Raw genomic sequence first — 25,287 nt, forward strand, 5'->3', positions numbered from 1 at the left:
TATATATATAATTTTAGTAGAAAGATGAGCCATAAATAAAAATTGTATAGCAGCATTAATTTACCATGCTCACTGTATGAGTTGGAGAATAACAAATGATCATTGCTAAAATATTACTAGTTTAAAAAATTTCAGAATTCTAAGTAGGTGGAAAACTCCTTGGGAAAGAAAAAAACTTAAAAAATTACATATGAAGAAATATATCAGTCTTTACTGAGATTAACATTGAGATTAACATGTTAGATTTCTACAATAGACTTCTTAACTATATATATATATGAGTCTTTAAGCTTAATATTCACTGAAGCTTAGACTTCATATGTGTGCGACTTCATATTGATACAACTAGTCAACAAAAAAGAACTACAGAGTTCCCATAGTTTCTTTAAATGATTTTTGGATCAGTGAATCTATTTTTTCCTAGCATTTCTCCATGTTAAATATTATTCTAAAATGCCACAAACATTTACAATGTGCAACATAGAACTATGAAAGTCACCTAATCAATCTTGAGGCATACAAATTCTATTTTGTTCATACAGCAACTCTTAAAAATAGTCTTAATTTTATTGCAAATACATTCTAAATTAATTCTTTGAAATTTTTTTTTAAAAACCTTGGTAACAATGATCAAAATAGAACATTCAAGGGTAAAAAAGAATTTCATTCAAAAAAAGAAGCTAATTAATAAGAACTAATACTGTAAAAAATAATGAATTTTTACCAGCACTTATCAAGTATGGTTTTTACTTAAAGGTATTTTTGCATGCATCTTACCTTTTTTTAAAAAAAAGGTAAGCTCTTACTAGGATCATATTTCTTCTATATTACTTCTTGTCATTGATAATTGTTAATAAAATTTTGAAACAATAAGCTGAAGTTTTTTTTTATTACTAGAATTGCACATCTATTTGCAAATGATTCACTGAAGAATGGCTTAACAGATTGAGTTTGGATACATCTGTTCAGCTCCTAAATCTCAAGTTTATTTCTGGGATAATGATTAATCAGGTTCATTTTGGAAAAACTGCCACAATGCCAATATAATACCAAAATAACAATGAAAGCTACAAAACACTTTCTGATACCCTTGCATTAATTAGTAATTAATTAGTATTTATCTCACATACCTTATCTGCAAAATTTCAGATTTCTCTGAATTTTCTATGGACAGGATAAAAAGGTTAATAAACCAAGTGAGCGAGTACTGGTACATGGGTTCAATGTTAGCTAAATCTGCTATTGAGAAAAACAGGATTGACGAATGAATGGCAATCGGACGGTATTCCATACGGGTGTCATCAATCTTTTTCTCTGTGTCTTCAGCTACTGCCTGTTTCTCAGTAATCTCATTAGCTAAAGCCTTCGAGGAAGATAATATCTTAATAGCAGTTTCGTCTTCTAATATATTGCCTTCTGAAGATGAAAGAACTTCTAAAATCTTGTCTTCTATTTCTTTTAACTGCCTAAAATAAAATGTAGGGGAGGTTTCATTGAAGGAAAAAAAAAACACTTTACATATATACTCTTAAAAATATACATTCTTTTGTAACAAAAATTTAGTTTGTTACATAAAGACTGATGCTATATTCTGATGTCCACTTATCTGGAAAAACATAACAAAGACAAACCATTCCACTCCACATAGAGAGATCATTTAAATAATAACAGAAGTGATAATGGTGAGAACAACGACAACTCATATTTGTATATTGCTTTATAGTTTGTAAAAAGTATTTTCCCTTCATCATTCCCGTGAGTTAGGGAGGAAAAATTTTATTAGTACTGTCTTATTGAGGAGGAAAATGAAGCTCAATGAGGTTAAGGGACTTGCTCATAGTTACACAGCTTATAATTTCTGGTGATGCCAGGACCCTTCTGATTCCACATCCTGTGCTCTTCCCATTGCACTCTGATGCTAAGTCATAAAGCCTAATCTTATTACCCACATTAAAGGTTTCGAACACAAAGTAGACAAATTATATAGCTCTATTTGCTTCCCTTATATTTTACTTGATGGTCTAACAGATATTTGTATCCTCTAAAATTTGTGTCATGGCTGTTTGGGGGCAAAGTAGTCTGAATAAAAATATTAATTTCTTTACATAACAGAGTGCCATTAAGTAACTTTAGATGAATAAAGACTACATTGTAGAAATCAAAATTGTGTGATTAAACTTATGTACTAATGAGAATATTATTTTTATATCTGAAAATGCACTTGTCTTGAAATTTGGGCAACTGTTTTCTAATCATTCATACAAAAGTATTGACATGTAAAACTATCTTTAACAATACAATTTTTAAAATGATTATTTTAAAATCAGAGATACTCTAATAAGAGTATTAGAATTTCATGTACTCTTTAAAAGAAAAGATCTTATCCTCAATGTGTACTTTAATAAACTTTCACTCTTTACGTTATAAGATAAGTGAGTCTCATAATTAGCAAAATGTGAAACCTTTTGTTTTCAGCGCCTTGTAATATCAAAGCTTGCTTTTCTTCTTCAAGATCTGGTCTCTCTCGTGCTACTACAATTCCAAGAAGCTGATCTTGCATTCCTTCAGGAGTTATCATAAAGTTCAGTAATGTGACCTATAAATGAAAATTTTTACAAAAACACCATTATGCTCCCTTTCATTAAAAACAATATTCTCTATTGACCACATTCCTACATAAAACACTTCGCAAAGCACATTTTATTTAGCCTAGAAATTTATGTAAGGATGGGGATTTAAAATTATTTCTAGGGACTAGAATTATAGGTTTTAGGGGACATGACTGTATTTTAAATACTTATAATGTCATTCCCAAATGAAATAGTATAAAGGTGCTTTAATATATCCTTATTAAAAACTATTAATTGCTGACAACTCTTTCAATGATAGATGCAAAAGAATTAGATTGAGAGAATTTCCTCATAATTGAATATATTAGCTAATTCTCATTTTAAGGCTATTGGCAGTTATAAGAGGTAAGAAAATAACAAGAGAAAACACTGATGTCGGGTTTTTAAAAGTATCTTTACTATATGAACCCTTCTGAATTATAGTGACAGACTTGTTGATACAGAAATGAATTAAGAAATTTATATTTAATCAGTACTGTTGGAGAAACAATTTCTCAATATCTAATTGTTTAGTGTTGATTATTTCATTATAGTCATTAGTGTTGTCGTATTCTCTACATTGGCAAGCATATTCATATTCTGTGATATTCAAATTCCCTACTCATAAGCCTTTATTCTCTTATTCCTAAAGATCTCTGATAGTTGTTGATTATTCCCCAAGGTGATGCCATCAAGAACCAATGCATAACATGTCTCCTTCACTATTCAATTGATGCAAGGTTTACCTGGGAGCATCGGTCCCCTTCAGAAATGGTATGTAAGACATGTATTTTCTAATTCTGTATATCCTGATAATTCTTTGATTTAGGGCTGTGATCCATGGTTAAACACACAAGGGCCTTTAGGAATACTGTCCTATTTGGAAATATCTAGGCCATAGCCATAAGTCACCCTTCTCCATGTTTCTACATTTATGCAGCTCATAATTATCTCTGGGGCCCATTAATACAAAATATCTACATTCAAGATTGTTGTAGCCATCTCAGTATAAGTTCAAAGGCCAGTTTCTCACTCTTATTAAATAATTTTTTAAAATCCCTCAACCACCACTACAAAATAGCAGAAATGGTATTTTTATATGTTTTTTTTTACTTTTTTCACAATGGGAATTATAAGTGACTCGCAGATATTAAGTTTTAAGAAAGCAGTTAATGCTGGGGCACTGAATGCCTCTGCAGAGGCATTTGTTTAAAAAATTATATGTTTTTTGCTATACTTTTGGACAACATATATGTATTATCACCATTTTCTAATTTCTGGTAGAAATAGAGTTCAACAATTTCGTATATTAACATATATCAAATATTTTTGGTCTATTTGGAGACCCTATTTGGTTTTCCAAAGTAGTTAACAAGAAAGATTTTTCCACAGGTAAAACCAAAACATAAACAACTCTTAAGTGACCTAATTTAAAATATGGGAGCCTACCTTACTAATCTTGTTCCCAAAGATGAGCATATGGGGGTGGGGAGGGGAATATTCTGGAATATTCATCAATTAAGTTAGGAGTATTTGAGGGGAAGAATTTAAATGCAATAAGTATAAGTAGCCAGAGATGAGGTCTGCTAGTGAAAGGGACAGCAATTTACTTTGTATACATTTTTTAAAAATTAATTTATTTTCAACTTAAATGCTAAAATTTAAATATACAATAAAAAATATTATAAACTTAAATGCTAAAACTTAAACACAAAATAAGAAAAGAAAAAAAAAAGCATTGCCATATGCACAGCATAAGAGAGGATTCAAAATGTACAGCAACAAATTTCCATTTCAAGAAAGCCGTTATAATAATAAATACTACACATTGGGTTCAGAACTGTCCATCTTTTCTTTGTTTTTTTTTGTTCTCTGCTGTGCACTTTTTACTTGATTCTTTTATGCCTCCTTTCCTCCCCCTCCATCCCCAAGGCTTCTCTCTTTCTCTGTCTCTGTATATCTTTCTCTGTGTGTATACACATACCCACAAATGTGTATACACACACACATATACATATATTCATGCTTAATTCATGTAGCCTTCTGAGGGTAGATAACATCTTCCTTCATAAGTCCAAGTCTTTTCATAGTTTTCTAAGTCCACCAACTCATCATTTCCTACACCACAGCAGTACCACAACCTTATACTGCCTAGTTATTTTAGTCTAAAACAATATTGATTAATATGGCTGACATAGAGTGTAGTTTCCCAATTTTCTCTTTTGATTAAATTTATTTTAGTTTGAACTTTGAGATCTACGTATGCATTTAAAAAAATTTATTTAGCTGTGTAAATGGTACATCCCCCTCCCACTTCACCACAATTAAAATGTAAACTCCTTGAAGGCAAAGGCCATTTAGTTTTGGTTTTGTGTTCTCAGGGCCTAGCACATGTGCCTGGCACATGGTAGTAATAAATGCTTATCAAATGAACTGAATAAATGAATGAGATGGGAAATGAAAAAAAGCATAAAATTCTAATTAAAGCTGAAATGAAAGAAATAGCACTGTTTTAATCAAGTAAATACTACATTCACTTAGCAAGGGAAAAGTAAGCCGTATATTTTAAAATAACAGATGGATAGTCAAACCCAAACACTAATGCCTTTAACATTTAAAGGTAAAACTAAACTAAGAATCAAATTATTTTAAAGTTACTTTTAGTGAAAATGACTCAAACACAGACATGAGTGAAAATCCAATATCCCACACAAATTTTAAAATTCAGTTAAAAATTGCAATAGAGAGAGACCCAACAAGATAGTGATAGGTAATAGAGGAATAAAAGGAATTAGAAAATAAATGGCTTTAAGAAAATGTATGATCTGAACTTTAAATTATGTAATTAATCCTTAAAATTTTGCTTTCATATTAATAATAATAGTTATATAGTTCTGGGCTTCAGCATATATACATGGAACAACATGTTGAAAGCTTTGAGAATATTCTCAGAGTTGGTATAAATAATAGCATACATGGGAGGTTATCTTATTAGAGACATACTATACTGCTAACAGAATACATGTTTTACAAGCATTCTATAACTTCATGCAAATGAAAGGAAGAATTTCTTTCATTTTCTTTTAACATTGAACAATTTAAAGTCAAAGTTTTAAAAAAAGATCTAGTCTTTCGATTCATATATAATAAACTAAAAATATGTGGCTTCATCAATGTATTTTATTTAGATCGAAATGAATACATTTCAGCTTATTGTCAGTGTCATCCCTTTGGTGCCCTTCCAAAGAGGTACACAATTCTTTGTGTAGGACTCTAAGAAAGGATCCTAATTTGTAAATGAAAGCAAGTAACTGCCTCACTATTTCCTAATCCCGGTTTAATCAATCCAAGCAATTAAAAATAATGAAGCAATAAGATACTCTAGGGATCTTAAGGATTTCAATAGTGACTCATGGATCATTTTCTTCCCTGGGGTTTTGTGACAACTACTATATATCAGTGGGGAACTTAAGATTTTTCCGTTAGATGCACGATTTTCTGTATGTTTTATTTACTATTTAATTTTTTCTCTTGTTCTTTATTTTTAGATATTTTGGCAATCCATTAGTTTACTTTGGAGTTTAAATTTAATGCTTTATATTTCATTCTGTTTCACTTACAAGCAACATTTCCAAGTCAACATATTTCTTAATTTGACTGATAAAGATTGTGTATTGTCTTCATCCATACAATCTCCACCTGTCAAATTCTACCCATCCTTTAAGTCACAACTTAGAAGCTATTTCTTTTATAAAATTGTTTGCACCCTCTGTGTAAGTGACATCTACCTTTTTTGGTACTCCCATAGTACCATCTGTAGTTCTTTTAAGATATGCAATTATATTACTGTTATTTGTGTGCATGTTTACTGCCTTGCTAGGCTATGAGTTCCTTAAAACCAGTGATGTAATCCAACTTTCTGGATGGTACCTAGCACCATACCTTGTACACTGTAGTCACTCATTCAATACTTATTGAATGCATCATTCATAACAAACTAAGGATATGGTTACAAATTAAATTTTTACCACAAAAAATAAAATCCTTCACAAACTTAAATTTATCAGACATTCCATATATTCAGGATTATCCATATTTTAGAATCTAATTACATTTTCAAGTGTTTTAAGATACATATTAGTCTCATATTTGCAGCCAATTAGAAATCACTGGTGACTATTGTTAGCCTAAATGTTTTTCTTCTTTTATTCTTAGAACATATTCCCTATTTTTCTAAATTAAAATGTAGCAACCTCAAACATTACAACATTTAGAATTACATGAACACAGATGACATTTAGTTTCACATTACTAACCTAGACCTTGTTAAGTCCAGTATGGGAAAAAATTAAGTTTCTAGTCTTTTCCTCAAAGCTTTATTTCATTGTCATCATTAGAAATGTTTCCATTATCTTCTGGAATCATAACCTCAAAAATTTATCTAATTTTTTCCTCTGCCTCTGGAGGTGCACATTGATAGAGGGTTATCTATCTTATCTTTACTATACGCAGAGTAGATCTTGCAATCACTATTTACAAAGACTTCCCACATTTAGCTAAACCCACTTTTCCTTCCCCCTAGTCCTGAAACACTGCCACTGTCTTAATGTTTTCTTCATGCTAGCCATCAAATTCATGATCCATTTTGCTTATTTCCTGGTTTTGGTTCGAGTCATGGATATCTGATTAAGGTCTAATGTCTTTTAATCTCGGATGCTCAAAGTACCCTTTATCACCCAAAAAACCTTTTAGTATCTCATCTTCAAAGTACTAGTGGCAAAAAACTCTCAAATAGCTAATGAGAATAAAACAGAAGATATCTTATGCTGGAAAACAGAAAATGCTAAATTCTAATGTGCAAATAAGAACTGTTAGCATATTATCATTTGATGATACATAAGAGAAAGCATGATTGTGTAAAGCTTCAATTTTAAACAATCCAAATCCAGAAGGATTATCAACAGGAAAAATTAAACTTAGATGAGCTTTCAAAGAATACTAAGGAAATATGTTTTCCTTAAGCACTGTCAAAGGTAACATTTACAAATCATAATACTTTCAGGGAATGTTCAAAATGAAAAAGTAGCGCGTTTACATAATAGGCATTTATATATACTACTAAAAAGGGAAAAATGGTTAATTATAAAAACAGGACTAGAAATACATTTATTTTGAAGTACTAGCCTTAACAGATGTTTCAGGAAGATAATGTGGATTTCTTAGCTTAGTTGTAATATAAAAGCGGAAGTCAGGTGCGTATTCAATTGTAGAGTCACCAAGTCGAATACATATACTCCCACCCTGTTTAAACGTTTGCTTTAGTAGAAGAGGTTCCAGGATAGGATCCAGTTCTTCCCCAACATTTTCCAGCAATACTAGAACAAATTCACAATAGGATTTCATATTATTGAAATTACCGGATGTATCCATTGCATTCGTATAGACAAAAGATCACATTACAACAAGGTCAACCATCCACCCAGATTCTTTGCTTTGTTGGCTTGGTGAGGAAATTCCTATGGAAGATGGTGAAAAATTCTTAGCCCTTTACACACATGAAAAATGGCCCATGCATGTAGGGATATTGAGAACACACTAGAAAATGGTGTGTGTTAATGGTTTGTGTGTTAATATTACCAATAAATAAACTAAGTTTTCCAACGTTTCTTCCCTTAGAAATTTTCTCAGTCTGAAACTGAAAAGCAAACAAATTCTCATACATTCAAGGCCATTAATAGCTTTAAGTGAGATTGATAACCTCACTTAAAGTAAACATACGGTTGATCCTAGTGAGAGAAATAACATAAAATGCTAAGTAATTAACTCCTTGTCTTTTTTTCTAAATGTTAGGTATGACATAGTACATTATAGGATGTAGCCAGGATTCAAATCTATCATAAAAATGTAGCAGATATGAACATATGTTGACAGTCATTTGCCAATATTATGTGCATGATTCACTTTGTGGATTCATTTCCTCTTTAAATCAGCTAATATACCTTTACTTGCATTATAGTTTTCTAGAATTTTCCAATATCTAAAGACAGGTGCTTACATGGAAGAGGATTCAATTGCATCTGCTTTTTAAACTGTAACTGTGACAGATTCGTTTGCTTGAAGGTTAAATGCAAAAATAGCTGTACCAACCACCATCTGTTTCACTCTTTATAAAACTAAAAATGGACTTAAGATATTTGTCCCTTCTCTTTGATGAATTTTTAAAAAAATATAATAAGCGATTATTAACTATGTTTAAAAACTTACCTTAAAATAGTCAGATGAGTGGAAGAGCAGACCTGGGGTAACAGAAAGAACTCTAGACTGCCAGCCAGGAGAACAAGGCCACAGCTTCTAGCCTCTGTCAAATCCTGAATCTAACCTTAGGCAAATCACAGCCTCCCATTCCCTCTTGTCTTTGCATCCCCAGCATCTAGCAAAGAGCCTGGCTCATAGGATGTACTTGATAAATGCTTGTTGACTGAATGTTATCCTCAGTTTCCCCATCTTCAAAATGAGAGGATTGAGCAATTTGATCACTAAACTCTAAAATTCTGATTCTAATATTAATAGGTGAAAAATTATCTCTCCTTTCTCTTCTGAACTCCCACAGTATATTGTACTAGCATTTATCTCATCCTCATTATTCTTATGTACAAACATATTTAATCCCCAAAACCCAATCCCATTAAACTGTCAGCTTCTTGAGGGCATAGGGCAGCACTTTTGTATCTCCTTACTTGGGAAATGCTTGCTGAATGTATAAATACCCTATTGTGAATTTTCTTTTGGACTGTACCTGTGATTTAATTGGTGTGGGGAACTCCTAGTGTGAAACTCCTTTCCATTAATACAGACTGGCGACTGGTCTGCAACTTATGGTCTCAAGAGAGTTGTTTGGGATAATGAGAATTTAAGTGACTTGCCCATTGTTACATGACCCCTATGTGTTAGAAATAGGACTTGAACCCAAGTTATTAGGACTCCTAGGTTGGTTTTCTAACCACTATACCATATTGTCTATCAAATATGTATATATTAACACAATTTTAATATTTGCTGCATGAATCAATATGGTTTCGTATTTGTTAACATATATGTATGTGTATTTGTATGTATGTATGTATGTACACACATGCATATATATATATATATATATATATATATATATATATATATATATATAATTTCTGGTTATTTCCCACAGCTTTCAAACCCTGCTCTCATTCAAGTTTATTATTTATAAGTATATACTTCATTATAAAAATTGATATGAAAAATTATGAAACTGGGATAGTTTTGATATACAATGATATACAACACTATTTCAAAGAGAAAGGTCTTTTGGGAGTATTTGGGTATTTTCTACATCTTTTTAAATTTAAAATATAATTAATTACAGATTTACTCAAACAATAAAAATAGTTAATCTAGTTTCTTAAGTTGATAAATGTAAAGCTTATATGAGATTTTTGCTGAAAAGCAATTATGTGATTCTTGATGCCTTTGTTATGAGAAAGGGACAATGACACACCAATAAATATTATAAATTCACTAATACTCATATTATATGTGGAGAAAGAAAAAACTGGCAACAGGACTGATGGTCTATCTGGTAAGCAAATTTTGGTATATCACATAGACTCTTTAAAAGAAAATCAGAATCATAATGAAAATTAAAGTGTGCCCAACTTCAGGCAACAATTAAAACAGCTAAATTAGAGAAATCATTGTAAACGAATCCTTAGGCATGGAAAATTTCCTAACCTGCTGTGATTACAATTATCAAAGTTTAATTTGATTATCAAATAATGAAATGGAAGAATGAAATCACCATTTTTGTATGTATGTGATGTTTGTCCTTTTTGCATCTTAAACAATTTTTTAGTTAATTGTGCCCTCTCCAGGCATTTTGGTAATATACAGTTTTACAATTTAGTTACTTACCAGGAGTACCAAATTGGATGCAATTTTCCAAGGTCCTTACATAGTCTGCATCACTTAATTTGATTATGTGAAGGCTATTGGCTTTTTCCATATTCTTTACCCATTTGTTAGCCTGACCCTGAGGATCTATCATCAGAGGCCATCTTCTTGCATTCCTGGGAGGGAAAGAAAGAATAAAAATGGTGCAAAAATGAAATTGCCTATATCTCACTTAATAACTTCATCTAATTTCATCACAATTTATGCTAGAGCATGCAAAGAAGGTATGATACAACCTCCAGAATTATGGTTTTGATGTCCTAGTTGAAAAAACAAAATAGCATATTTAAGTGAAATTGAATGATGAAATTATGTCCATTTTCTCATTTGGGTCAAATTTTCTCATTGGGTCAAAATCTGTAAATGGTCATTATTTTAATATTCAAATTTAATTTGTATTTTCTTCACTTCATAGGAAATTTTATGGTAGTTGTACATGATTAGTTAAATTACTTATCAAATAAATATTTCTATTTTCTCATTGTTTCTTTTTTCAATTCCCAAAGAAAATTATGTTCTTAGGCCACTACTATTTTAATCAAATTATTTAACTGAGATGAAGATAGTAAAAAATAATTGATAAGTCAAATGTGGATTATTCTCCTGTCTGAAACTCAAAATTCTATAAATTTTAAACTATACCTTTGAAATTATTTGTCATTCTTGCTGGTCACTTCAAAGCCAATTAATGATGTCTCTGGAATAACTATCACCATAAATTATAGATAAACAAAAGCTAGAAAATGAATTTTGAATCATCAGAATTTATGTCACCCCAATACTTGGCTCATCTCTCTGTCTCATTTTTCTTTGTTTTCTTTTCTTTCTTTCTTTCTTTCTTTTTTTTTTTACAAATTTTCAAGTTTTCATTATAAATGTAGTAATCAGCAACAAATGCTCTTAACAAATAAATTTAAAAGGAACAAAATTCTACATAAAACCCCCTTAGCACTTAAAGTAAAATCACCAGACAATAGATAAACAAGTGATTCTTCCATATCATGTTCCTTTCTGACTATATAACTTTTATTATTTTTGGCTTTGTTTTCCTTTTTCATACGTCCTTGTAAGACAATGTGTATAAAATTCAGTTTTTTGCTGATTTTACTTTCCATATTTCCTCATTTAATTTCCATATTTATCATTTTGTGATACTACATTAAAATAAAAGTGCAGTGTGGCAGATAAGAGGGCTGGGATAGGAGTCAAGACAATATGGGTTCAAGCTGCACCTTTGTAAAACACTGGTTGTGTGTCTGGATAAGTCATTTAACTTCTCAGTGTACCAGGCAACTCTCAAAGACTACCAAGTTGCAGAGCAGTTACTCATCTTCATTGGTAGGAAGAACTTCTTTCCAGGTACTCCCTCCACTGATGAGATCACAGGTCTGGACCAAAAAGAATAATGCTGCATATTTCATTTTGTTAAAAGATGTTGATATGTCAATGGATCTATGATCTCATCAAAGTAAATCCTTTAATTTCACTGCAGACAGCAAATCATCCACACTATCTCATCCTGTGGGTAGGGAGTGGGAACAATGAGTGGGAATTCTTAACATTTCAGTTGTATGATAATATTCCATGATTTTTTTAATGTTGTGTGTTGTTTCTGTCTTTTTATCTTGTGAATTCAGCTTTCGTTACTATATATCTGGTATTTAATTCCTTTCTACGAGGTTTTTAATGAAGAGGCTGGGGAAAAACAACTACTCTGTCATCTTCCTTATAAAATGCTTTTTAAAAATAGATGACATTTCAATAATTTTCTATCATGTGTCTTTACCAAGTATGATTGAGCAGTAATTATCAGGCTCCAGCTAATAGCTGTATGCAAATATTGATACCTGTTATCTATTTGACATGTTCATCTTCTGAAGAAATCCAAAACAACACCACTACCTATCCTTTTATCTTCTCTCTCATCTAGGAAGACATTGGCTTACCGGGTCTTTTTTTGGGCGGGGGGGAGCGGGGGAGTTATACTACTAAACGTCTCCTCTAGGTTTTTCTCTTATAAAGTTATGTGAGCCATTCTGCTCCTTGTATTTGGTCTATTGATCAAAATAAATTCAATTAAATTTCATTATTATTCAAGATACGAATTCCTTTTTATTTCATTATCTCTTTCAAATATGTGAGCTAATTCAATGGCATTAAATTTCTATGGTATATAGATATTAAGTTGATTTTTATATATTTTAGAGTACATGACAAAATTTTAAATATTTTTTCAGATGACCATACATGCTAAATAAATCAAATCTTGTCACTAAATACATGAATATTTATGAAATTGTTTCTTTTTGCTGTTCAGTCATTTCAGTAGTGTCCAATTCTTTATAGTTCTATTTGGGTTTTCTTGGCAAAGATACTGGAGTGGTTTGCCATTTCCATCTCCACATCTGCCAAATACCAAAACAGCTGGTCATTTTAATGACCAGAACCACAAAATTCAATCTGAATTATATACAAAAGTGAAAATTTTGGTGGATTTGTTTTGCTGACAATTCATATGAGTAGTTGAATTTTTTACTGATTTTTATCACAGAAAGTGTCCAATGTACCAATACTCCATTGGATCTATGGTCTCATCATTGTGACTATTCCACCAACAAAACAGATTCCAAATCACCTGGTTTACTCACCCTGTATAATTCTAGTCCATATCCTCCCACAAATTCATTGAGCCTACCCCCAAAATTGAGCAAATAGATTTTCAGGTGATCAAATTTTCATTACCAATTAAGGAGTTTAAATGAGATTTGAAAATGCTTTCCTGTACTTATAATAATAATAGTATCAGACTGTTGTTGAGAAATTTGTGTTAGCTAGTTTAAAGTGAATTTTTTATCAAAAACTTAAAATTCAGATAATGAAAACCAAGAGCATTCTCTTTCCATTGTGATTCCTGCGTAATCTCATACTTTGAAAGCTGAAAAATAGAAAAACCTAAACTCTCTTCACTATAAACATTATTACTTATATTTCTTAAGTTGCACAAATTAAATAAGTATATCCATTGAAAATAATATATTATTCAATGCTTCAAAAGATCTGTTATTTCTTTTTGCACCACAAACAGAAGTCTGGGTAAAGCATGGGGTAGGTGTGCCAGGGCAGCACACATTGGAGGTATACTCCCTTTGGGCCTTCTCTTCCCCTAGGAATTCTCCCCAAGCATGTGTCAACACACTCAGCCAAACTCAATGCACACCTATGGCTAAAACGCATGATTTTCCTGAGTTTTTTTAGAAATACTGACAACAACTCTTAAGATGATTAACATTCTGGTGACAAGCCAGATAAATAAGCTTTGTTATTCAACTGTTTTTCAGTTGTGTCCAACTCTTCATGACCTATTTGGGGTTCCCTTGGTAGAAATACTGGAGTATTTTGCCATTTCCTTCAGCTCATTTTATAGAAGAGGAACTGAGGCGAACAGGGTTAAGTGACTTAACAGGCTAGTAAGTGTCTGAGGCCAGCTTTGAACTCAGAAAGTTGAGTTTTCCTGACTCCAGGCCTGGCACTCTATCCACTGTGTCACCTAGTTGCCCTGTCCAAATAAGGCACTCTGAATCTTAGATGACAGAAATGCCCATTCTTTCAAACTGATGGGACTTGCCAGAACTTATGCCCTGTTGACTTGGCCCTAGAAAAATAGTAAAAATTGCACACTATGTTAAGGCACTGTGACAAGATCTTATCGTAGGTACAAATCAAATACTCAGCAGCTATTTTTAGTCAACCTGAGGAGAAAACATTTTCCTTACATAATGATGATCCCATTATCAACAGAAAAGGAATCAGAGGGCAAGCCAGCAATGTTCCAAGCTCGAATTTTCACAGGGTCTCCTAATGAGCTTGCAAGAGAATAATCATCTGAACAAGGAATGTCTCTTTCTCTGCATGACAACGTCCACTCATCAGTTTGGTCCTTTTAGGAACAAAACAAAGGGCAAAAAAGTTTGGATATTAGAAAAATTACGGTTTGTATATGACAATATTTGTTTCTGGATTAAACATCTCAAAAATTATGATTTTCTAGTTTATTAAAACATAGTAAGTTTTAGTTTATATCACAATAAAGGGGTTAAAAAAGAAATATATTCTATTCCTTTTTAGGATTAAGGGACTTATGTGAAGCTTAAGCCACTTAATATTAAAGTTAGTAGAACTTTGTGCATACTGAGAAAAAATAATTACCAACCATTATTCTAAGACCTTGCCATTTTATAAATATAATTTGGAGGTTGCTGTATTTTGTCCATAAAATATCTTTGAATTATAAATGTTTCCTTATGCATAATGTATTTCTGAACTTAAGTAATATAACACTACAAGATAAGTATAAATTCTTTTTTTCAACTTTGTCACTGGCAAAGGAAACAATTATCAAAAAAAGTTTTTTATTAGCCACAAATCAGTGAAATTTATCTGGCTTTTCTGTTTATCACAGGGTAGTTTTCCCTCTCCTTTCTGAAGAGGAAGCTATTGCCTCCTGAAGCATCCCATTCCATTTTGTCTTTGTTGTCTTTATCATTGTCATTTAGTCGTTTCAGTCACGTCTGACTCTTTGTGATCCTGTTTGGGGTTTTCTTGGCAGAGAACTGGAGTGATTTGCCATTTCCTCCTCCATCTCATGTTACAGATGAGGAAACTGAGAGAAATAGGTTAAGTGACTTGCCCTGGGTCACACAGCTAGAAAGTGTCTAAGGCAAGATTTGAACTCAGGGAGATGAGCCTTCCTCATTCCAGGCCCAGCATTCTATCCATTGGGACACCTAGGTGCCCTATTCTATTTTTAAACAGCTCTTGTTATTGGGGAGCTTCTTTAGAGCAGTAGCTCACGAATGGGTGGTGCAGTTGATAAAGTACTGGACATGGAATAAGAAAGACCTGAATTCAAATCCGACTTAGACAATTAATAGCTCTGTGCCCCTTGGTAAATCACTTAACTGCTTTCTGCCTCAGTTTTCTCATCAGTAAAATGATGATAACAGCACCTACATCCCAGAGCTGTGAAGATCAAACAAAATATTTTTAAAGTGCTTTGTAAACCTCGAAGTGCTTTATAAATGCTCGTTATTATTATTAACTTGTTTTAAAAAATAATATCCTAATGACTGTATTTAAATATAATTGGCTTTCTTTGTAAACCCATGTGTTCTACTTTATGCATTTAAAAACATCATGCTGAGAAGGGGTCCACAGGCTTTACCAGACAGCTAAAGGGGTCTAAGATACAAAAAAGTAAGAATCCCTGTCATAGAGGAAGTTTGACTTTGTCTCTCTGCAATTTCTACCTATACTACAGCTCCTGCTTCTGCCCCCTGGGATCAGGAAGACCCCTGAAAGTATTAAATCCCCCTTTCTTCATGATCCTCTTCCATTCCCTTTCTTGCTAGAAGAGTTACTATAATATGTATGGTATTACTGAATAAAGTAAAAACATCTGTTCTTCAATTAATGATTTAAAAAAAACCCAATTTCAACTATCATATCACCATGAATTCTGGATTTGTAATCAGAAGAAAAGAAGGTTTAAATCCTGTCTCTGACACTTGCTAGCTGTGTAGCCACAGCCTTTCTGAATCTCAGATTCCTCAATTGTATATAAGGCCAAAGCTGGGAGACTTTGTCAGTCATGTGTACATAATAACACTGGGATGTGATAGGTGACAGGGAAAGATTTTGGTTTACTTACAATGTTAGAGTTATGAGGGGCCCCTTCATACATTTCCCCAGGCCACACATTTTACCTATAATTGTCTAGATTTCCCACTGATCTCTCTATGGAACAGTATGCCTCAGATTTATGGGAAAAATGTTTTATTGCTACTTTTCTTACTATACTACCATGCATTATCAAATATCTTTCCTAGGATTTGTTTCCTTTAGATGACCAATAAAGGCAAACGTATCAGTGAAGGCTCATGATTTGTGATTTTGAATGGATACAGACCCAGAGCATATCCATGTGAGCTGGGGGGAAGGTATCCTCTTGGCATCATGTATAAAATGGGGTACCTACAACCTCACAGGATCCAATCCAATAAACATTTATTAAGCACCTACTATGCTCCTGGTATTGTGCTAAGATCAGTATGAAGATCACATGAGATAACATAAAAAGCATCTTGCAGATCTCAAAGTACTATATAAATGTCAACTCTTGGAAACTCTTTCTCCAGACTTCAGTACCCTGGACCCACTAAAGCTTTTTCTGTGTACCCTGTACCTGCTATGGATCTTTCCTGTGGCTCATTCTCATATTTGCTAAAGCTACTTTCCTTTCCTTCTTTGGTCTTAAATCTATCTTACATCTACTTATACTTGGCTTCAAAAGACTGAACCTATTTCCATCCCTTACATCTCAGGCAATTCTAGCCTCTTTTTGTTACTTTGGGTCAAGAGAAGATGGAAGTCTAAGGGAGAAGCAAAGGTAGGGGAATCAACCCACCATGAAGACTTTAATGAACTTATTATCACTGAAAATTGTGGGGAATTAAAAGGAGACAAAGGAGACATAGGCCTCTATGTGGTATCAGTCATTGATGAAGTTGAGTGATTGAATAAGTATAACTTGGGGCTCGCACTTTGGGAGATGCATTACAGATTCTCCATTTTGCCAATTTTTCCTTCAACCATTTTAGCACACATGTCTTCCTCCTTTCTCTCTCAAATGGATACCACCATCAATTCACTTCTACTTTCTATCTTCCTGGTCAAAAACAAATTTTATTCCTCTCATGAGATATGAAATAAAGTTATATTTTCATATTTTATTCTTTTTACTTGTGTGCTGTTCTCGAATGGAATACCGCAGGCACAAAATTTTCATAATTGCTACTATACTGTAGAGTATTCCTGGCAGAATCGAGTAATTGAATATTCTAGTTGTTGAAATATTCTGATTAAGAGTTACTATATATGCCATTCATGGTCTCCTTTAAGAGTCAGCTCAAGCGCCACCTTCTACAAGGGCTTTTCCTGGTCTCTTCAGCTACTAGTGGCTTGCATTGTGTCTAATTCATAGGTATATTGTACATTCGTATACGTTAGAAAGAATGCTTCATTTGCAGGCAGGCACTAGTGTCCTTTTGTGTTTGTATATTACCAGCTTGACACAGTACCTGGAACACAGAAGGCACAGAATAAGTGTTTATTGATTGGTCGATTGTTTTAGTTGTGTGCTGTTGTGTTGTGTTGCATGCCTGGCAGCAAGAACAAATGGCCAAAGGACTTCCCAAGAGGCGCTAAGGAACTGAACTGAAAGGACTCACCTTCTATCCCCTGGAAGGCACACTGCTGCTAATAGAATAATGTCAGAAATTGGGGTGGGCAATGAAGTACTATACTGATTAATAACAGACTCTACATATGGCATCAGGAAAGAGCAAGTACTAGCCAAGGCCTATTATTTTATGACCACAACGTCACAATGAATTTGGCATATGGGATCAAGAGAGAGCTAGAAAGGAACAATTTCCTCAGGCTCAAGACATTCTTTGATATGTTCAGAGAAAACTACTAACAACACATGCTACATATTTGGAGAGTATAAGCAATAGCAAGCTTTTGAAACATATGCATTGAGTTTTAATCTCTGGAAGGAAATAAAGCATATCCAATGGTGACTGATCTTGCACAGTTACCTATCAGGTATCCAAAAGCTTCTATTGCTGCTGAAGCACTTCAGAAAAAGTGTTGTAGATCCAAGGGAATGTAGATTCAAGGTAGAGTCTTTGAAAGTAAAGTAACCCAACAAATGTTGGACTTGACAGTTATCAAAAAGTCTCAAACTATATTCACAATCCTCCAAGGAGACCTACAGCTTGAGCTTTTAATTGCAAGTTAATTAACATATCAGAAATACCAAGGCCTGAACAGAAATCTCAGTGGAATCAACACATGGCATTCCTGGTGTGATGTGTACAATTTTACTTAGAATGATGCTACAGGCTTTACATTTCTTCCCGAAAGTTAGGTTAGAACCACACCTATCTATTAAATTGTGCTTTGTAGTCTCAGAAAATGAAGAAAAAGTAAAGACACATGATCATATCTCGACTGAGAGATCATGTAAAGTAAACCTGCTAATTAGTCATTTTGACTTAGAAGAAATCAAAAAGGTCTCAAAAATGAAATTCTTAAGATTCAAAGTGAAACTATTCTGATGAGGAGGAAAAGAGGGAGTAGTCAAAAGAAACTAAAATGAATATATAAGGATCTCATCAATCCACTTGGATTTTTAGAAGACAATTATGGAATATGTAAGCAAAAGAAGGAAAAGGAGGATGAAGACAGAAATATGACACAGTCTAGTGATGACAGTGTCAGGACTGCTAATGTTCAGAATGAGAGGAGGCTAGCAAGGAAAATTAATAACAAAAAGGATCTTTTCTAAAAGCTCTATTAAAGAAAAGAGCCCAATTGAAGAAAATATTGGAACTTTGCATGGGGTGGTTGGGACAATGGTGGAGAAAAAGGCAGAGAGTTTGTCTCTGCCAAGTAGAATCATCTTTGGACTAGAAAGGACAGAGCAGAAATGACTAACAGGGAGAGACTAATAGAGAGATGGAAGGTGAATACTTAGTTGCCTTTAATGAGTTAAAGTCATCATGAACAGAAGAACCACATATTCAGGCATTTAAAGAACTAGCCAATATGATTGCTGAGCCAATGTCAGACATCTATGAAAGATTCTGGAGAATGGGTGTGTGTGAAAAAATATGCCAGATTCTGAGATTATTTGATAAAATCTATTTTGGGGGGAATCCAACCTGGCAATTTCATTGCTGTAAGAAATTCCCACTGAGAAAACTTCCTCTGCCAATGCAGAGTGGGCAGATTGGACTTTGCATTCTTACAAAGCATCTGGGGCACTGAGAAGTTGGGTGACTTTCCCAGGCCCTAGGTCCAGTATGTGTCAGAAGATTTCTCAGGGCTGACTCCACTGTTGTCTCTCCGCTATGACAGGCTAATACACAAATAGTACTAATAGTACAAAAGCAATGAGCCAGAATGGCGACTGGGGCATTTGTTTTATTTTTTTAATGTGAAAATCCATGTATTTAGTCAGGCGATTGGCAGAGACATACCCTATTATTTTTCAGAGTTTAAGACTCTATAGTGCAACAAAGCAGCTGTCAGGACTCTATCAAGACCAGGGGTACTTGTCAATGATTTTAGAAAGCTAAAGAATGCATGGTATGTATAGAATTTGTGTTGAGTCCAATTAGGAAAGCCATTAATAACTTGCATTTTAGATGTAAAGTGGATATTTTGACAGTTACATAGACTCATTCAAAGAATGAATGCATGATCACTAGGACAATATAGTGGACTGAATGGATCTGGAGTCTTATTGATGTGAATGCCCCCTCCAACAATGCTGATCATAACCCATCCATGGCTGCTCATCGTGTGTGACTCTTGTCCATGTCCTAGTCCACCACAGGGGTCTATCCAACATGCTGGGAGCCTTTCTTTTCTCTTGACACTGTAACAATGACAGTGGAGCACAACAGCTTTCCAATGGTTAGCCCTTACTTTTGTCACATGAGCTGTTCATCTTTTTTCCAAACATACATGTCCTTTGATGACATCCTTTATTTTGGTTCTTTTCATAGTCCCTCATTTGTGGTGTTACAGCTTGCTCGGACCCACCATGCGCCTTTCCACTGCCCTCAAAGCCATATTCAATTTTAATTCTTTAGAGGCTCTGTATCTTTCAGTCAGTTGTGTGATAGTAAAGATGAGCTCTACTGCGGAATAATCTTGTGAAAGGCTGTCTATAACTTATTAATACACCCACAGATGTCCTCCATGTATTTGTAGATTAAAATCAATATACATCCGTAACTACTGAGATGCTCTTGGTTACCTTTTAAAAAATTAAAAGGTCTGAGATACTTTCCATGCCTTTTGTATCTCCCCTTCCTTCAGTGCCCCTCACAGCTAGCCTCTAGCATGGATGTCTATATGCATGTGATCTAATCGAATTATTTTTCTAATTCTCTTTAGTGCCTTTCCTACTTTATCTGGAAGCACATCGGGGACTATGATATTATGGTCTAAAGGTGATGATTCTACCTACTGTCCTTGGTGGTGAAGAGTTTGTTATTAAAATTTTTTGTACATCTCTTCCAACTTTAATGATTGTAGTTCTTCTGATTTCACCCTTAATGCCTTTAGGATGACATTGCTTAATTGGTCTCTCAAAAAACTTTATTTATATTAAGGTTTTACCATCTGCCTTTCTTCTGTTTAATGAGGTTAACACAACTTGTAAATCTTCAACAGTCCTTCTCTGTAAGATTTTACCAATGAGTTTATTTCTGTTTTTTATTTTTTTAAAATTATTTAATATTTTTAGTTTTCAGTATTGATTTTCACAAGAGTTTGAATTACAAATTTTTTCCCCATTTCTATCCTCTCCCCCACTCCAAGATGGCATATATTCTGATTGCCCCGTTCCCCAGTCAGCCTTCCCTTCTGTCACCCCACTCCCCTCCATCCCCTTTTTCCTTACTTTCTTGTAGGGCAAGATAGATTTCTATAACTTATTACCTGTATATCTTATTTCCCAGTTGCATGCAAAGACAACTTTTTTTTGAATATCTGCTTTTAAAACTTTGAGTTCCGAACTCTCTCCCCTCTTCCCTCCCCACTTCCCCTTCCTAAGAAGGCAAGCAATTCAACATAGGCCACACATGTATCATTATGTAAAACCCTTCTGCAATACCCATGTTGTGAAAGACTAACTATATTTTGCTCCCTCCTATCCTGTTCCCCTTTATTCAGTTTTCTCCCTTGACCCTATCCGTTTTTTAAAGTGTTTGCTTTTGATTACCTCCTCCCCCTATCTGCCCTCCCTTCTGTCATCCCCCCCCCTTTTCTCTCCTTCCTCCTTCTTTCCTGTGGGGTAAGATACCCAATTGAGTGTGTATGTTATTACATCCTCAGGTCAAATCCAATGAGAGCAAGATTCACTCATTCCCCCTCACCTGCCCCCTCTTCATTCCTACAGAACTGCTTTTTCTTGCCACTTTTATGCAAGATAATTTGCCCCATTATATCTCTCCCTTTCTCCCTCTATCAATATATTCCTCTTTCATCCCTTAATTTGATTTTTTTTAGATATCATCCCCTCATAGTTAACTCACCCTGTGCCCTCTCTCTCTCTCTATATATATATATCCATATATATATATGTATATATATATATACACACATACACACACACACACATATATGTGTGTGTGTATATGTACATAATATGTATGTATGTATATTCCCTTCAGCTACCCTAATACTGAGGTCTCATGAATTATACACATCATCTTTCATGTAGGAATGTAAAAAAACAGTTCAACTTTAATAAGTCCCTTATGATTTCTCTTTCTTGTTTACCTTTTCATGCTTCTCTTGATTCTTGCGTTTGAAAGTCAAACTTTCTATTCAGCTCTGGTTTTTTCACTGAGAAAGCTTGAAAAGTCCTCTATTTTATTGAAAATCCATATTTTGCCTTGGAGTATTATACTCAGTTTTGCTGGGTAGGTGATTCTTGGTTTTAATCCTAGCTCCACTGACCTCTGGAATATCATATTCCAAGCCTTTCGATCCCTTAACGTAGAATCTGCTAGATCTTGTGTTATCCTGATTGTTTTTCCACAATACTCAAATTGTTTCTTTCTGGCTGCTTGCAGTATTTTCTCCTTGACCTGGGAGCTCTGGAATTTGGCGACAATATTCCTAGGAGTTTTCTTTTTGGGATCTATTTGAGGAGGTGACTGGTGGATTCTTTCAATTTCTATTTTACCCTCTGGCTCTAGAATATCAGGGCAGTTCTCCTTGACAATTTCTTGCAAGATGATATCTAGGCTCTTTTTTTGTTCATGGCTTTCAGGTAGTCCAATAATTTTTAAATTATCTCTCCTGGATCTATTTTCTAGGTCAGTGGTTTTCCAATGAGATATTTCACTTTGTCTTCCACTTTTTCATTCCTTTGGTTCTGTTTTATAATATCTTGATTTCTCATCAAGTTACTAGCTTCCACTTGTTCCAATCTAATTTTTAAGGTAGTATTTTCTTCAGTGGTCTTTTGGACTTCCTTTTCCATTTGGCTAATTCTACCTTTCAAGGCATTCTTCTCCTCATTGGCTTTTTGGAGCTCTTTTGCCATTTGAGTTAGTCTATTTTTGAAGGTGTTATTTTCTTCAGTATTTTTTTGGGTCTCCTTTAGCAAGTCATTGACTTTTCATAGTTTTCTTGCATCACTCTCATTTCTCTTCCCAATTTTTCCTCTACTTCTCTAACTTGCTTTTCCAAATCCTTTTTGAGCCCCTCCACAGCCTGAGACAGTTCATGTTTTTCTTGGAGGCTTTTGGTGTAGGCTCTTTGACTTTGTTGACTTCTTCTGGCTGTATGTTTTGGTCATCTTTGTCACCAAAGAAAGATTCCAAAGTCTGAGTCTGAATCTGAGTCCGTTTTCACTGCCTGGCCATGTTCCCAGCCAACTACTTGAGTTTTTCATTGGGGTGTGACTGTTTGTAGAGTAGAGAGTACTTTATTTCAAGCTTAAGGGGCTGTGCTGTTGTTTTCAGCGGTTTTTCTACACAGCAAGCTCTGCCAAACCAGTGCTCCTCCTCCCCCAAGAACTGCCAACCCAGACCTGACTCAGATCTAAGCAGGCTCTGCACTCCTGCTCTGATCTGCCACTTAATTCTTCTCACCAGGTGGGCCTGGGGCCAGAAGCAACTGCAGCTGTAGTTCTGTAGTTGTACCACCTCCTCTGCCCCTGGGGCGGTGGCTAGACATGGGAACTCTTTTCACTCTGTCCCCACTGTTTTTCCCGCTAACCTTCTCTGTTGTCTTTGGTGTTTGTGGGTTGAGAAGTCTGGTTACTGCCACAGCTCACTGATTCAGGTCACTAGGGCCTGTTCCACCCAGCTCCCAGTCTGGTTGGTTCTGGTGCGGCCCATGCTGGGCTCTGCTCCACTCTGCTCCCAGCTCCGTGTGCGATAGACCTCACCCAGCGACCATCCAGGCTGTCCTGGGCTGAAGCTCTGCTTCTCTCTGCTATTTCCTGGGTTCTGCAGTTCTAGAATTTGTTCAGAGCCATTTTTATAGGGGTTTGGAGGGTTCTGGGGGAGAGCTTTAGGCAGGTCCCTGCTTTCCAGCCACCGTCTTGGCTCTGTCCCAATGAGTTTATTTCTATACCAGTGCCGTGCTTGCCTACCATATTTTACTCACTAGCAAGTAAAGTCAAGTGATTGCTGACTAAAGCCCTTTTTAGGCTCTTTTGCTTTTATCATGGTAATCAATTTACATTGGTTGAACTTCTGCCTGAAATTACTGTCATTGACTTCTGGCATTTCTTCACAGGATCAAAAGATCATTTATTTAAAGCTGGAAGGGACCTTAAAGGCTACATAGCCTAACCCTATTATTTACAGATGAGAAAATGAGGTTCAGAGGGATTAAGTGACTTATTCAAGGTCACATGGGTGGTCAGGGGCAGACCCAAGATTTGGAGCAAGGTCCTTTGTTTTCAAATCCAGCACTCTTTCCTTTATAGCATACTGCCCCCTCCATCTCTCATTTTTATCAATAATTGGTTTAAATAGATCAGATTGCAGTTGTTTTGAGTGCACACCATATCTTTTTCTCATTTTCATTCATTCTTCTAGCTTTGTACTAAGTTTGACCTTTGTCCTAACAAGTTGATAGTCTACTTGCACGCAGATATTCGGTTCAGAAATGACTTCCCACACATCAGCAATAAGTCATTTTCTATCCGTTAAAATATAATCAATTTTCTTTTTTTGCAATTTTATTTAGGACTCATTATGTCCAATTCCTCCTGATTTTTTTTTCTCAAGGAAAGAATTATTGAGGCAGAGGTGTGAGAATTCTGTACTGCTGTTGCTCATCGATTTTTGAAGAGGACCAACGACATCATGGGGTGATGTCTTGACTTTCGAGTGAATTGGATTTAAGTGAGGCAGAGTCTTTTGACTCTTTCATTCCTTATTCTTGATCCCTATTTTCCCACGTTTTTGCATTCTCACTCATTCTAAAACCTTTGCATCATCCTTATGTTGAAATTGGATGGTTTTATCAAGTTCTTTTTACAATTTTTCTACCTCTTCCACCTAAGCAACAGATATTGATGAATAAGCAGGAACTATTTTCAAGGTAGACTTTTTTGGGTAAATATTTATCATCAGCATTGTAAAAAAAAGATGAAAAAATATCCCATTAAATGGTCTTTTTACCTTTGGCCACACCATAAAACCAACTCTGTCAATTCCTTTATTTGTCCTCAAAAGAGAACTGGTGAGCCATCCTTCTATTTAGATGCAACATCCTTCTATCTTATAGTTTGGTTATAATGAAAATGCCAAGACTGATCTGGTTCAGTTCCTCCAGTTGCATATTCATCCATTGGTCACTGGGCAGGCATCTCCCATTTACAATTAGCCCAAGAATCCATGACGTAGTGGCTAGTTTACTAGTGATTAGCCTCTCTGTATTTAGCTAGGCTGGTTCTCAGAAATAGAACTCACTGTTTCCAGGTTCATACTCAGTCCCTTTCTAGCATGGTAGAACTTGCTAGAGGTTGTGCTCTGCTGGCATAACCCTTGAAGGTCACTAAGTCACACTAGGGAATCAGGACTTTGAAGAG

General features: G+C 34.6%; 1 protein-coding gene across 1 annotated transcript in view; it reads right to left on the reverse strand.

Moving 5' to 3' along the window:
- Positions 1-25,287, reverse strand: part of DNAH7 (dynein axonemal heavy chain 7) — a 312,783-nt gene that overhangs the window by 90,454 nt on the left and 197,042 nt on the right. Inside the window, exons 46-50 of the mRNA XM_036744029.1 lie at positions 14,366-14,529; positions 10,554-10,708; positions 7,794-7,984; positions 2,463-2,596; positions 1,131-1,466 (exon numbers count right to left, since the gene is read on the reverse strand). Of these exons, the coding sequence (XP_036599924.1) occupies positions 1,131-1,466; positions 2,463-2,596; positions 7,794-7,984; positions 10,554-10,708; positions 14,366-14,529 (980 nt within the window). The remainder of the gene's footprint in view (positions 1-1,130; positions 1,467-2,462; positions 2,597-7,793; positions 7,985-10,553; positions 10,709-14,365; positions 14,530-25,287) is intronic.

Source organism: Trichosurus vulpecula, chromosome 2 (assembly GCF_011100635.1).
Source record: "Trichosurus vulpecula isolate mTriVul1 chromosome 2, mTriVul1.pri, whole genome shotgun sequence".
NCBI classification, from domain to species: Eukaryota; Metazoa; Chordata; class Mammalia; order Diprotodontia; family Phalangeridae; genus Trichosurus; species Trichosurus vulpecula.